Here is a 13,405-nt window from a genome sequence, read left to right on the forward strand (position 1 = left end):
AGGATTGGTATTGCAGAGATTAGGTAACTTCTGATTTTACGCAGAGTTTATATTGCTTGTATTTGTAGGAACCGAGTACTAACATTTGACAAGGTCTATATCTAAATTGTTCAGGTTGCGGGTCTTGTATTCGATAGGAGAATTCATTCTGTGTTGTAAGAAATTACAAATTTCTACAGTCCAGCTATACTTGTACGGTGTGCACCGAATTGGATCACCGTCGCATTTCGATTACTTATTTAGCCTATACGACCGCATTCCACATCATAGTCGTAATGAACTAACTGGACACAAAATACCCATGTTGAACTGTCGATTTCCTGTGAATTCCGGACTGATCTAAGTTTTCATATCGTCTTACTATACTCATCGAAATCGTTTGTGGTCATCTAATGAATAGAAACCTAGAGTTGTCATGGTCGCGCCTAGCGCGAAAAATTTTCAGATTCTTGAATGAATTTCGTCATTCATATTAGTAGTTTCACAGATTACTATCAAATATTTATCCTTTCTCAGCCCATGTGATCAGATTCACCGGTAGAGTTGATGGAGGGAGTGTTTTCGAAAATTTATGGCAAGTTATAAATGATGACGCATATTCGGGTGGGCCAATTGATATTAGTCACTTTGTTGCATGCTGTTATGTCTTGACCTCCCATCAGGATTGTCAGTATAGTTATCAGATATTGCAATCTCCCAAACGTACCAGAAACAAATTTCTTTCTTGAGGAGCACACGATTCCATGTTGGTATTTCTACATGGCGGGCATCATTTCCCCCCCCCCGCTGTAAGCATCTGTACTCTGGGGCTCAAATTGCAAAGGGCGTTCCTATATTAAAGTCGAAAAATGAAGTCGCAGTGAATCGCGCATAGCGTGAAGAAAATTTCAGGATCAATGAAATCTAGCAAAGATTAATTAATCTCTCGAAAATTCGGTTGCCAATTCGTAAATTCAATTTTCATGTCGACGGCCGCCAACACATACTACTTGAACTACGTGTCGTGTTTGTGGCATTCATGGCGTTTGTCTACTGCCATGGTCATGGCCGATATTCCTTATTTTCCATTCCGTTGCTGCCGACTTGTAGCACGGCCGACTTCTAGACTTTTTTAAGACACCGCTTACGCTTACCTCCAACACCTGGGTATAACAAATCTGGAGTCGACCTCGGTCGAACTCAAACTCGCAACCCAATGATTGGTAATTGATGCACTAACCGACACAATGACAGGCCGTCATTGTGACATGTTTTGTAAGATCGAGCATCGTGATGATTCAAAAGTATAGTGTTACAACATTCATAGATTCGATAGTATACAACAATGATACAATTAATTTTTGGTACTTGTCAATCTATATAGAGCCTATACAGTGATTCCAGCCAGATTATAACCATATGGAAGCTTGTATAATGGATCCCAAGATCAGCGTAAGTTTTATAACAGCATTATACAAGATATAGTACCTTATATGAAGCTGCGTGACGGCACAATGCTATTTCACACATATATCCCATTTGGCCTTTTTGTCCATGCCCATTGCCCAATGTCTATGTATAAGATATCGTCGGAGTATTCATTTAATCAATTTAATCATGAAGACGTGACGGGAGCAATAGATCTTACAACAACTTGTTGGAAAGTATCCGAATAGATCGTGGCTTAGTTGTTAGCTTGTATGAGTCCCTTCTTCGCTCACTGTAACATTGGACTGTGTCCAAACTTGTCGGATCCAGGAATAGTTTCGTACCACCGGCTGGGCCCATATATTAGTTGCGGTTGCATCACGTCAGTGCCGTGCGGTGAGGTTTATGGTAGGTGATTCACTGTCCCTTTAGAGTCAGATATATAAATATATATATTTGCTCGTCTTCACTACATGTTTGCCGTCACAATTACACGATTCATACCGTCGGTTTGCGAAGTCGATAGTGAATTGTACAACTGCGCTGGGATTGTCCGATTGTTAGCTAACAATACGTGAGGCGTATCCATATGTGCCTCACCTGGCGGTTGTTTCTATGCGCTGTCATTATACGGAACAATGCTGAATTTCACTTTCCTTGGCAATTTGGAGGGGATCATGGTGTTTTGACGTTATTCATATAGGGATTTTCGAAATCAGAGCCACAATAGTATTCAATTATTACCAGTTATTATAAATTAGAAGCTGTTTACGCTGAATGGCAGTATCACAGGTGAGGCTTGGCCAATCTGTGCCTCACCTCTCGTTTCGCGCTATATTATTGAATAATATATCATAAAAAGGAATGATTCATAGACTTCGATGGCAAATACACATAATTAGAGGTGCTATGATCATTGAATATGTCATAATTTTATTTTACTCATCCTGACGCCGCGTGATACACTGCCTCACTTGCCTTCCCTGAACGCACGTGGCGGTGACGCAGGTAAACAAATTCACTCAATTTTTGTCCGTGAAGTGATAGCGTGGTATTACAAGTAGAATTCTGTAAGTAGAATTACAAGTAGAATTACAAGTATTACAAGTAGAATTTTTTGCTGATGCAACCAGTGATAATAAAAAAGATAAATGAAAGAATCTTGATCACATATTTTGATTTTATTGGAACATTATTTTATTCTACAAAAATGTTCGCTTTCTATAGAAGAACATATTGCATGGTTCGTTTGAGAACTCGAGCATCCGAATCACCAAGGTTCGAATACCAAACACGAATGTGAACCGAACGTTTTTCGCACCATCCCTATTTTCAACCATATGCTAGTAATTTTCTCGAATGAGTTGCTAATTTTATCGTACCATCCTATATCCTACAATAGTTCACAATCAATGAATATCGGATTTGTAGTGACTGAAGAGGAAAATTTTTGTTGGTAGACGCTATGGTTTTATCTCATTCGGTATCTTACTTCATATACAGCTCGTACATTGTTAACTATATACCCGACGCGGTTCTGAAGATCAGCTGCGGTACGAAATGACTTCGACAAGGGTCACACTGGAACGTGTAAGCACCGTGCCATTTCAGAACACAACGGAAGTATCAGATTATTTCAACCCCGGAACACCATTAGATATCTTTATGGACTCGTTGCTGATTCTCGCCACAGTTGTCTCGCTGTATCTTCTGGTTGGCTTGATATGGTTCGAATACGAATTGAGTGCGCGATGCAAAGCGTCGCAACCACCCGGTCGGAAGTCGGGAGCTAAATACGGACTGAGTTTAAGGGTCCTCTGCATATCAAGTGCGTTCTTTTGTTTGCTGAGGAGCGTGAATGATATTGTATATTACAAAGGACAGACGAAGAGCCATATTCCGTGTACTGTTCTGAAGAATATCGGAGGTATGTGCAATGACGTACTTCGGCATAGAGCCTTCCAATTTAGCGCTTGCTGTGCTTTAGGATTTTGTCAAAAAAATTAATTCTGACGTAAAAATAGACGATGTGCATTGAATTGGGAGTGATTTCGTTCAATATGAATGAAGTGATTTTAATCAGAAAATATGTTCTTATACAAATACAAATGATTACAGTACAAAATTAATTTCTTATTCTAGAACAGAGCTCTTTTGCGATCACACATGGACGACGAAAGGAATATTTCTAAGGCTTTTCATTACTTTATAATAGGAGGTTATTGTTCTCGTAAAGTAAATTGTACTTAATGAGATATGGAACTGTTATTTCGTGTAAATACGCAAACTACAAGAAAAAATTAGCTATATTTCATATTTACACACAATTCACCTCAATATGGTAATAATCCTTAATCAAAGACTGTTGAACAGGGTATAACTTTGAATCGCGACAGTGCTAGAGCGATCTTTTAAGATGTATGTAATATTTGTTGAATTTATTGCAACAACAAAAATTTCTTCGCGCTTTGCCGGGACACGGGTGTTTCGAGGTCAACCTGGTTCACGCATGAATACACATGAATACATGAAGTTTTTGACAACATACGGCTGGGCAAAGTGCGAAGCCAAACAGATCGGCGACGATATCGATATGTGTGGTCGTCGAATTGGTCGGCACCGAATAGTCCAGTACTTGCAATCTGAGTAGACCAATGGTTCCCCTAGTGGGCGATTTTGAGAAGCAAGGGGGTGAAAATATGAATGGAGTCGACTGGGGGACGATCGGGGCACAAATGTCAGAACATCCAAAGAGATATATTTAATTAACGCGGTCACAAAATGCACGTGAAGACGGTTTATTCTGCATATGACGCGAAAAAAAGTCAACTTAACGGATTATAGACGCGGAAACCGGTTTTCCGAGCACCTAAGACCTCGAAAAATGGCCTTTTTTAAGTAAATTAACCAGCGATCAGAGTTAGGTGAATAAATTTCCCGATTAATGATCCTCCCTTTCGGATCCGTAAATATGAGGGGGAGGGGCGAAAATTTGTGTCGGGCTTCATACGGGAGCGATAAGTATAAAAAGGTTGGGAACCACTGCAGTAGACAGTAGTACAAATGGTGTAAATAATGTACCAGCATTTGAAATTGAGTCCGTCAGACATGTAAAGTAGAGGTACATTGCATACAACTGTGCTCTGCGTGTTCCCTATGTCATACATTCCGCCAAACTCCCAGCATACTGATATTATAAACGCATTATTTTTGGTGTGTGAGGCTCTGGTTGCGAGATGCCACTAAAACTCAGATTTTGGGTCGCGGTCTAAAAAGTTTAAGGACCACTGCTATAGAATATAGATAAGTGCCAGTGCTTCGACACTTTTCCGTTATGGTGCTTCAAAATATTGCCTACTAATTGTTTCTCATCAAGATCCTTATTTTCAGCTACATGGTTGGCCGATGTGAACGCAACTGTGTACTTGTTCCTGTGGCTTCGTCATAGAGTGCTGCATGAGAATCGATCTCTGATGCCGTTGAATATGGCGCTGAAGGTGATAAGTTGGCTGACGCTCATTCTCATCATTGTACTAGTTCTTGCCCAGAACGGTAAGCACTATACTAATATCGATCGAGCTCGTGAGACTTATTTTTACTGTGGACCCCGTGAGCACACTGGCCGGCTTCAATCGGTCAGATGCGTTCACTGTAACTTGGGTTAAGTTGAAGTTAAAGTTAGCTTATACCCAATATAATACTAATGATCTGATTAAAACTACAAATCGTGGCGCATAAGTTGGAGAAAATTTCGCAAGAGGATTATAATCCCATATGTCCCAATAGTCTGGTGAAACTTTGCCACGATTAACAGTTCTTAATACAAGTTCAATAATGTAGTGTGTTATGTGACGTGACGTTACAATCTATATGCGATATCTCTGATAAAATATTTTCTCAGCCCCGCTGTGTTCCAGTCCAGAATTTATATTGGCTTGGTTTATGAGCTTTCGTATGGAAGCGATTTGGTGATCCCATTGAAAATATGTAGTTCATTTCAAATTTCGATTAAAATATTATGTCCCACACACCACTAAAGGGCACCATATAGGGGTCTACCACGAAGAGAGTATCGGTAAACTTGCGACATTACAAAGGTGAATGGTAAATAACGCTTTCCCATCACCCATTCTATCTTTTACTTGGAATATTTGGAAATGCACTTCTAGACTGGCTGTCAGCAATTACCGTCTGGATCGGAGTAAACTGAATATTGACAAAACATGTTCAGATAGTTTCGTAAGTAATGTATGTTGAATTAATCATTCATTCAAAAGTAGCTCACGTGCGGAAAACATGAGAGCACCTCTGGCTTGGTGAGTTTGTTTTGATCTGTTGTGTTTATGGTCATATATATTAACATATTTCAATCCCACCGCTCCGAAACTTCCTTGTTCTGGCCTTGATATTTACGTGGTGATGAAATGCTATTTTAAAATATTATGTCTGCTATCCATTACGCACGCCATCATTAATTTCAATTCAATTCTATTTATTGCTAAAAACTCACTGTTTCAATACACCAAAAGACTGCGATACAATAAAAGATAGGAAGAAGTTGAGACGACTTGGAGTAGTCTTCGAAATCAGACACCCACCTGGCCCAGGCGATGTAAAAGGAAGGCTGCACTCTGAATGAAAAGTAAAAGAAGATAATATAAAAGGACAGGTGACAAAAAGGATGGCAAGTGTCGGGAGGCGAGATCGATATGTTAGGTCGTGGTCCGGTAAACTATAGTAGGCTAACTAGTATTGATTCAGTAGAAATTGTTTGTATGTCAAGTTTAATGTGGTCATGTTCGATGACTGTCGGATAGCCGTCGAGATACTGTTCCACAATTCAGGTCTGACATATTTGATAGAGCGATGATCTTTTCTGTCTACCATGTGGCAGTTGGACGACGTGACAGGGTTGTAACCAAGTCACAAGGCTCCGAGTCACAAGTCAATCGAAATTTTACAGTTTTGACTCGAGTCAAGTCGAGCCATTTTCAATTCACCACCGAGTCAAATCCGAGTCCAAGTCAGCGATCAGAGGATCGAGCCCGAGTCATGGTATTATGACTCGAGTCCGAGTACAAGTCTTTGTGTTGACTGCTCAGTTTCCAGTTAAAGTCTTGTTAACCCACTTTATATAGCTCTGTTTGGTGATATCTTATTATCATTATGTATAAAAACATTTAGTGGTGCTTTTCGCATCGGAGGCTTTTTACACCACGGCGATTTAGGCATTTTGATCAATATGATGAAAATAAATTTCATGAAAACACAAAATGAGTAAGTAGCTAACTGCGACGCTTTGATTCTCGTATAAAGTTCAGTACATCGTTGATAATGTTGCTGTCCGTCAAAACGTTATATATCTGGAAAGGTACGCTCTTTGTCTGCGCGATGCGTTGACGATTTCTTCTTATCTCAGTCAGATGTGAGCAGGTCATAATATAGTGTTCGACCGTTTCTAATTCGCCGCAATGCTCGCACAATGGTGAGTCCGAGCAGCCAATGCGGTGGAGATGTTCATTGGAGCCGCAGTGACCGGTGCGTAGTCGAAACAACGTAGCTTCGTTGGGTCGTGGTGGGACTGATTGTAATTGTTTGATGATATCAAATGGTTCTTATTTATATTATAATAATATTCCTCACTTTTAGCTGTTTCTTGCCGCATTTTCAAGTACCAGTACCAATAGACAAAATCCCAATAGTGTGGTAGCTTTACTATTCTTCGAAATTACAATGAAATGTCGGTCTTGGCCGTTTGAGTCTCGAGTCATGCGCAATGACTCGATTCCAAGTCGAGTCTATACACAGACAGACTCGAGTCGAGTCGAGTCGAGTCATTTCTGAATTTTGCGAAAATGACTCGAGTCAAGTCGAGTCATCAGAAAATCGTAACTCGAGTCGGAGTCGAGTCATTACAACCCTGCGACGTGGACGCACATGTGTCATACTTATGCACTTGGTTTCTTTTCATTTCTTTTTACGCAATTATTGACCGTGGTGCAAAAGTCCAACAGGTGATAAGCGCCAATTTTTTTCTTTTAATAAACAACAACAACAACAACAACAACAACAACCATATTTCAATGGAAACCGAATTCAGTGTCGCCTTCTTTTTTAATTTAACATACGCACAATCAACCGCCTCATTAGTATAATCTACGGTCACGGTCACTTATCTGTCTCTGTGTGTACAGTGATCGTACTGGGATGGAGACATTATGAATACGAGACTGCAACAGCCAAGTGCATCTTAATCGGCAAAAATGCACACCAAATCAACAAGAATCTGTTCCTCGTTGGCAGCCACACTCTCCACATCATATTATTGCTGCTCTTCGCGTATCCTCTCCTACGGCATGTGTTCATATTTCGCAAAAAGAGTCATCCGGAAAGTTCACCGGCAGAATGCCACGATAAGCAGAAAGGATTGTTGCGAATGGTTTGGAAATGCACATTGCTGTCCATTCTGTGCGTGTCTACCGACGTGGTGGGTGTTGTGATAGCGACTTATGTGATCAAAAACTCCAAGGCTCGCCATTTCAGTTACAATATCAATGTAGTATTAAACACTGTCGCCTGTATCGCGAGCTTTACGGACTGGAATCATATGCTGTTCCCATTCTGCGGAGTCGGGAGAAAAAATGACTGCTACAGAAACGGCCGGGTTGAAACGCTCGCAGCTGAGCACCTACCAACACGCGGGATACGACCGGCATCCGAGTTCGTCCCAAAAGGGTATCACTTGTCACAAATCGCGGAGTCGACTAAGATGTCCGGAGCCGGGCTTTCTGATCACAACATCTAGTTGAATTCTTGTTGAAGTGACATTCACACCTGTGATTCCCAATCCGCGTGCCGCCACATATTCTCCGGTTTATAAACTTGGAAAATAACATTATAAATATGTACAAATGGCACGCAGAAAGCATATGTAACTTTCCTACTCCTGCTGAATCAACTCATAAACAAGAAATCATCCCGCAGATGATGAACACAATGTCGGGACTTCACCTTGCAGTGCAACATGGCTTTTGATGGGTAGTTGATGCATTTCGAAAGATTGAATTAGACAATCCTTCTACAGGAGAAGAAGAACCGCTAATTGCTTTACGTTTTCAGAACGCTGTATCCACAAAAAGAATTGCTTTCGAACCCTATTCCATGGTCGATGCAAAAGTAATCAAAACTGTTACCATTTGCCATACTTAGTCACGTTTGCCATTATGTGTGCAGGACGATTTGGCGGTTTAGGGGGCGAAAATAATGAAGGGGCGATAGGAGCGATAACGGACGAAGGGGGCGATAAGGGGGCGACAAAACGGCTATCTAGGAGTCAACTTGAAGAAATGACCTTTATTTAGTCAACTCACGAAAATGTAGCTGTGAAAGTGTAATTTTGAGGTCGAGCCGTAAAGTTGACCTTTTTTTAGTCAACTCGCCGGTGATTGCAGCTTGTAGGCCGGTTTTTCGGTTCCCAACATTTGGGTGGGAGGGGGGGGGGGCGATGATCGGTGTGGAGCTTGAAAAGGGGGCGATGAGTCGAAAAAGGTTGGGAACCACTGGAATACATGCTAAATCGGCAGAGCATATTAATATACTAATATTCCTTTCTCATTGCGAGACGCGTACCTGTTTATTCGGAAACAAAAATGCTTGTCCTTCCGTAATGGATCACATAGTATGTCTATAGTTCTACAGGTAAACAGCATTCAAGTTGAAATACTAGCAATTTCTTCTAAATGGATATTAATCAGCCTCCAGGATCACCGAACCACGACCTAACATATTGATCTCGCCTTCAGCCACATGCCACCCCATTTTGTCGCTTTCCTTTCATATTATCTGCTTTACTTTTCATTCAGTGTGCATGTGCATGCCTCTTCTCTACTTCGTCTAGGGCTCTAGTCCAAGGTAGGTGTCTGATTTCAAAGACTACTCCAAGTCGTTCGGCACCTTCCTATCTTTTCATTGTATCGCAGTTTTGTGGTGTTTTGAAATGGTGAAAATATTAATAAACTGATGCTGAATACTAATCAATGCTTTGTATGAGGTAGTCGAGACGGATCGACAAATTCTCTTGTCCGAGTCCGATACGACTCCTACGCCGGATTCTTAAATGGCCGAGATCCGATCCGAAGAAACTCCGAAAATCATCATCCACGGGTATAGGCCCTATCTATTTCTAGTAAAATACAAACACAGCTGATCATACGGTACGGGTTCAGGTTATATATTAAATATTGACACAAAAGAAACATGACAATATGAATATACTATTAAATTGGAAACTTGACAACAAAAAATCACCGGTTTGTATTTAGCACAGGTTTGTCTTGGTGGCTACTGCGGTTGCCGTTGGCAGTTACGCTCAGTTACAGTTACGCTCATTGATAGCCTCAATAGAGATTCGGACCGTATCAAAAAGTACGAATCCGGCTCCGATCCAACTCTGACCGTATCAGAAATATTTTGAATTCGGCTCCGGTTAAGAATGAAGCAAATCCGACTAGATATCCAATCCGGCTTCGGTCCATGTCCCGCTTTAGTTTGAGGTGGTGCGTTACTGCGCCGTAATACCTTTAATGATTTCCTCAACTTCTTTTGAGGTCTACCGTCTTGGGTTAGCATAAACAAAAAGTGGAGCGAGCATATTGTGACGTGTAAATGTGCGTTTTGGCCAAGAAATCCGAGATTCGAAACACAAGTTAACTCCCACCCGCCACAGTAGCTATAAGAAAAACTTATTCGACAGAAGAGGTCGCTGTGGCGTTATACCATCTCGTGTTTAACAGCAAGGAAGTATTGGCAAATGCAAAACTTGAAACGCATGAGTACGAAGGAATAGAAACTTGCAATGATATCCTTCTTATCGAATTCCGCACGATTAACGTATATAAATTTTGCTTTCTTTAACTTACGGCGTCTATTACGTTGGGTTGGTCTCAGGTATTCGGAGAAGTCGAAGGCGGGCCTATTTAAATAGTTGATAGATAATCCGTATTTTGCCATCGATATGTGAAACGAACGTTAAACCAGATAATATAAACTGTAGAGTGGCTGGTTATCCTCTTAAGATTTTCCTACTGTGATCCCATATACGTTGAGATTCTCCTATGATACTTGATCGAGGCGGGTGGTCGGTATCAATACGAGAGTATTGAGAAACTTATTTGTGAACCGATAATTCTCTTGAATGCGATGTGTGATAGGCTACGGCCACTATCTATGATGGGACGATGTGACTTCGCGGATTCGGATGGATTTTCGTCAATTCTTCATTCTATCATCTTCTCTAATCCCTTTAGCAGTGTATCTAAAATCATTTGTAACACATTCGGTCTTGACGAAGAATATTATTGCGGTTTCAGGGGTCTCAAGCTTTTTCGAATAATTTGTATTTAACAATTATCCTCATCTCGAGATGTTTCCAACCATTCCCGGTGCCAATGAAATTTAGGCGTATTCACACAAAACAGAGGTTTCCTATTTGATGGGGGCCGTATAAAATGACATAAGATATGAGAAAAGGCTCGAGCCACATGCCACTTGTGACATATCGCACGGACGCGTAGATATTATATTGGAGTAGCTAAAATGAAAATATGGGAGGTTCACTATATTATATGGGGCTCAAATCAATTTGAACAGATCCGTTACGCAACCTATCCCCTCCTTAGATAATAATTGCTGTAGACTATGATTGCCATTATAGAATCTAACGTTTGAGGCAGCACGTAGCAGTCATCTTTTCGTGATAACTAAATCGACGATATCGGCAAACGCGACATAGGACAGGTTCGTTGTCCGATAGCCTGTAATACAGATCAGTGAGCAGTGTTACATTTTTAGATCGACCATATCGGTATCGGCTCTAAGTAATGATATCACTCGGGCCCTGTTACAACTTCATGCATGTGGTGAAAACTGGTCAGTATATCAATTTTGTTTCAGCCATTGGCAAATTGCCAAGCGCGGGGGTTGGACAATTTTAGAGATTTTTTTCGTTTTGAGTAATGTCGCAGGCGACCTGAACCTTCAAAGAGTCCACGAGGCGTCCAAAAGTGAGATAATTGAGCGCTATTAGTGCCAAATCATAGGGTATGTGCAGACTTTGTTTTAATTTGAAATACGATAGGAGATTTAGTAGATCCATTAAAGTCGAATTGACATCTCGAAAATCTGATTCTTCTGAGAAAGGTGTCGAAATATGTCTGAATATATGGAGGGAATGGTAAGGTGCTATATATCTGCTTTCACTTTATAACTTAGAACCGATCGTATATGACATGCAATCAGATATACTGTATCGCTCCATGCTGATTTGTCTGGTAACATTTATGAAGATCAAATAATACACAAATCCCATGACCATACTGAATGAAACAATCTAACCGCTTTCACGAAATAATATTATGCGAATAGCCACGGCACCACCCAGCGTGGCAATAAAATAGTCAGAGAAAACTGCGAAGGGTGTGTAAAAACGGCTACTAGGAAAGTTGCTTAGTTACCTTTTTGGTATAGCAATGGTTCACACTCCGTGCACGTTTATCTATTTTACAGGAATCATGGCATATTAGATATGACGAATCTTCAGTCACATAAATATGGTGCAAGTTATATACTAAGACGAATTGCCATCTTAGATCTCTGAGAACAGTGTGCAGTTCGACCGGCGTAGATTCAATTCCAACCAGTTAAGAACTGGTCACTGGTGCGTCCCAGGCTCCATGATAAGTCTTCCAATCACCATTCATCATATGTGTATGTAGGCCTATATAGTGAGTGTATTCAACATTCGACATTCAACTTCTGCGCAACCTTGCAAGTATATTTGCATTAACAGATTCAGTGTTAGGTGTGCACTGTGCAGAGTATAAAGGCGTTTGTGATTAAATGTTCACAGAGCGAATTTACTTTCAAAATGCCACAAAAATGTCAACCTTCGTTAATTGTATTGGAGAAATGTCGGTCAAATTTGATGAATGAATAATTAAATGGAAAAGCCCTGTAACTTTGCATTAAAGATGATGTTGTGTTTAGTATACATGGTGTGTCCACTATACACTGCTCAGTTGACGCAAGCCAGATACTCTTTATTATGATCTCTTAAACTGGCGACTTTTGACACGACCAACTTTTGTTCTAGGGTAGGGTTTTGTAAGACACAGCTAACGTGGATCACGTGGCAAGGAGGGACCTATAGATAAGGCTCCATAGCTTAGATACAAATTGGGTCGCAACCTTTTCGTGTTGCAGACTGGAACTTACCACTATCAGCTATTGCGACATGTTCACAGTTTACCCGGAAACAATGAAAATTCTCTTCTCAAAAACACTTATGTCGATTAGAGATATGCAGGCTGAAACTTTTCTGCGAATTGTGAATACAGTTAAATTATTAAATTGATATTGAAAATATATTTTGCAATGTTCAACCAACCCGCCCTTCTTTCTCATTAGTATTTTGTAGCCGAATATAGATGGGGGGATCATTAATTGGTTGAATAAGCATTATTCGCTGACTAAGTACATGTAACGTATTTCGCTCTTGATGTTGTGTGATTGCGGGTCAAGCTCACGGCTGAGAGTCACTAAATATTCAAAAACAGAAAGCTGGATATTTCGAGCAAACGTTTGTAACAAAGCAGGTAAAATTTCTGAGGTTGTCAAGGTGCATGCTCGTTAGGTGTTGAATTTTTTATGCCGCCAGCGCCATGTATAGAGTGGGTCGCAGTTGAAATGCAATAAATCCCAACCAAAGATGTTATAATGACGTGAAAATTGTAATATATGAAATAGGTTCACAGTGCATAATCTACCAAGGTTCGTTTGTGAAAGTGAACCTCTAGATTTCTGAGGTTCACACACAGAACGCGAACGTGAACCTCACGTTCACACCATCCCTAGCAACTACATTTATGTCCTTTACCATCAGAATATTACTTATCATACATATAATGATGGGTAGCGGCTTGATCACTGTTGCGTAAACTCA

General features: G+C 40.5%; 1 protein-coding gene across 1 annotated transcript; it reads left to right on the plus strand.

Annotated features, from left to right (window-relative positions):
* Nucleotides 1-2,580: 2,580 nt before the first annotated feature.
* Nucleotides 2,581-9,440, plus strand: LOC145457997 (uncharacterized). Its single transcript, XM_080336284.1, has 3 exons — nucleotides 2,581-3,334; nucleotides 4,798-4,959; nucleotides 7,602-9,440. Exons 1-3 carry the CDS (start codon nucleotides 2,968-2,970, stop codon nucleotides 8,210-8,212), a joined length of 1,140 nt encoding a protein of 379 aa, XP_080192410.1. The 5' UTR covers nucleotides 2,581-2,967; the 3' UTR covers nucleotides 8,213-9,440.
* The last annotated feature ends 3,965 nt before the right edge of the window (nucleotides 9,441-13,405 follow it).

Source organism: Botryllus schlosseri, chromosome 15 (assembly GCF_051294905.1).
Source record: "Botryllus schlosseri isolate E-star chromosome 15, Bs_hap1, whole genome shotgun sequence".
In the NCBI taxonomy this organism is placed as follows: Eukaryota; Metazoa; Chordata; class Ascidiacea; order Stolidobranchia; family Styelidae; genus Botryllus; species Botryllus schlosseri.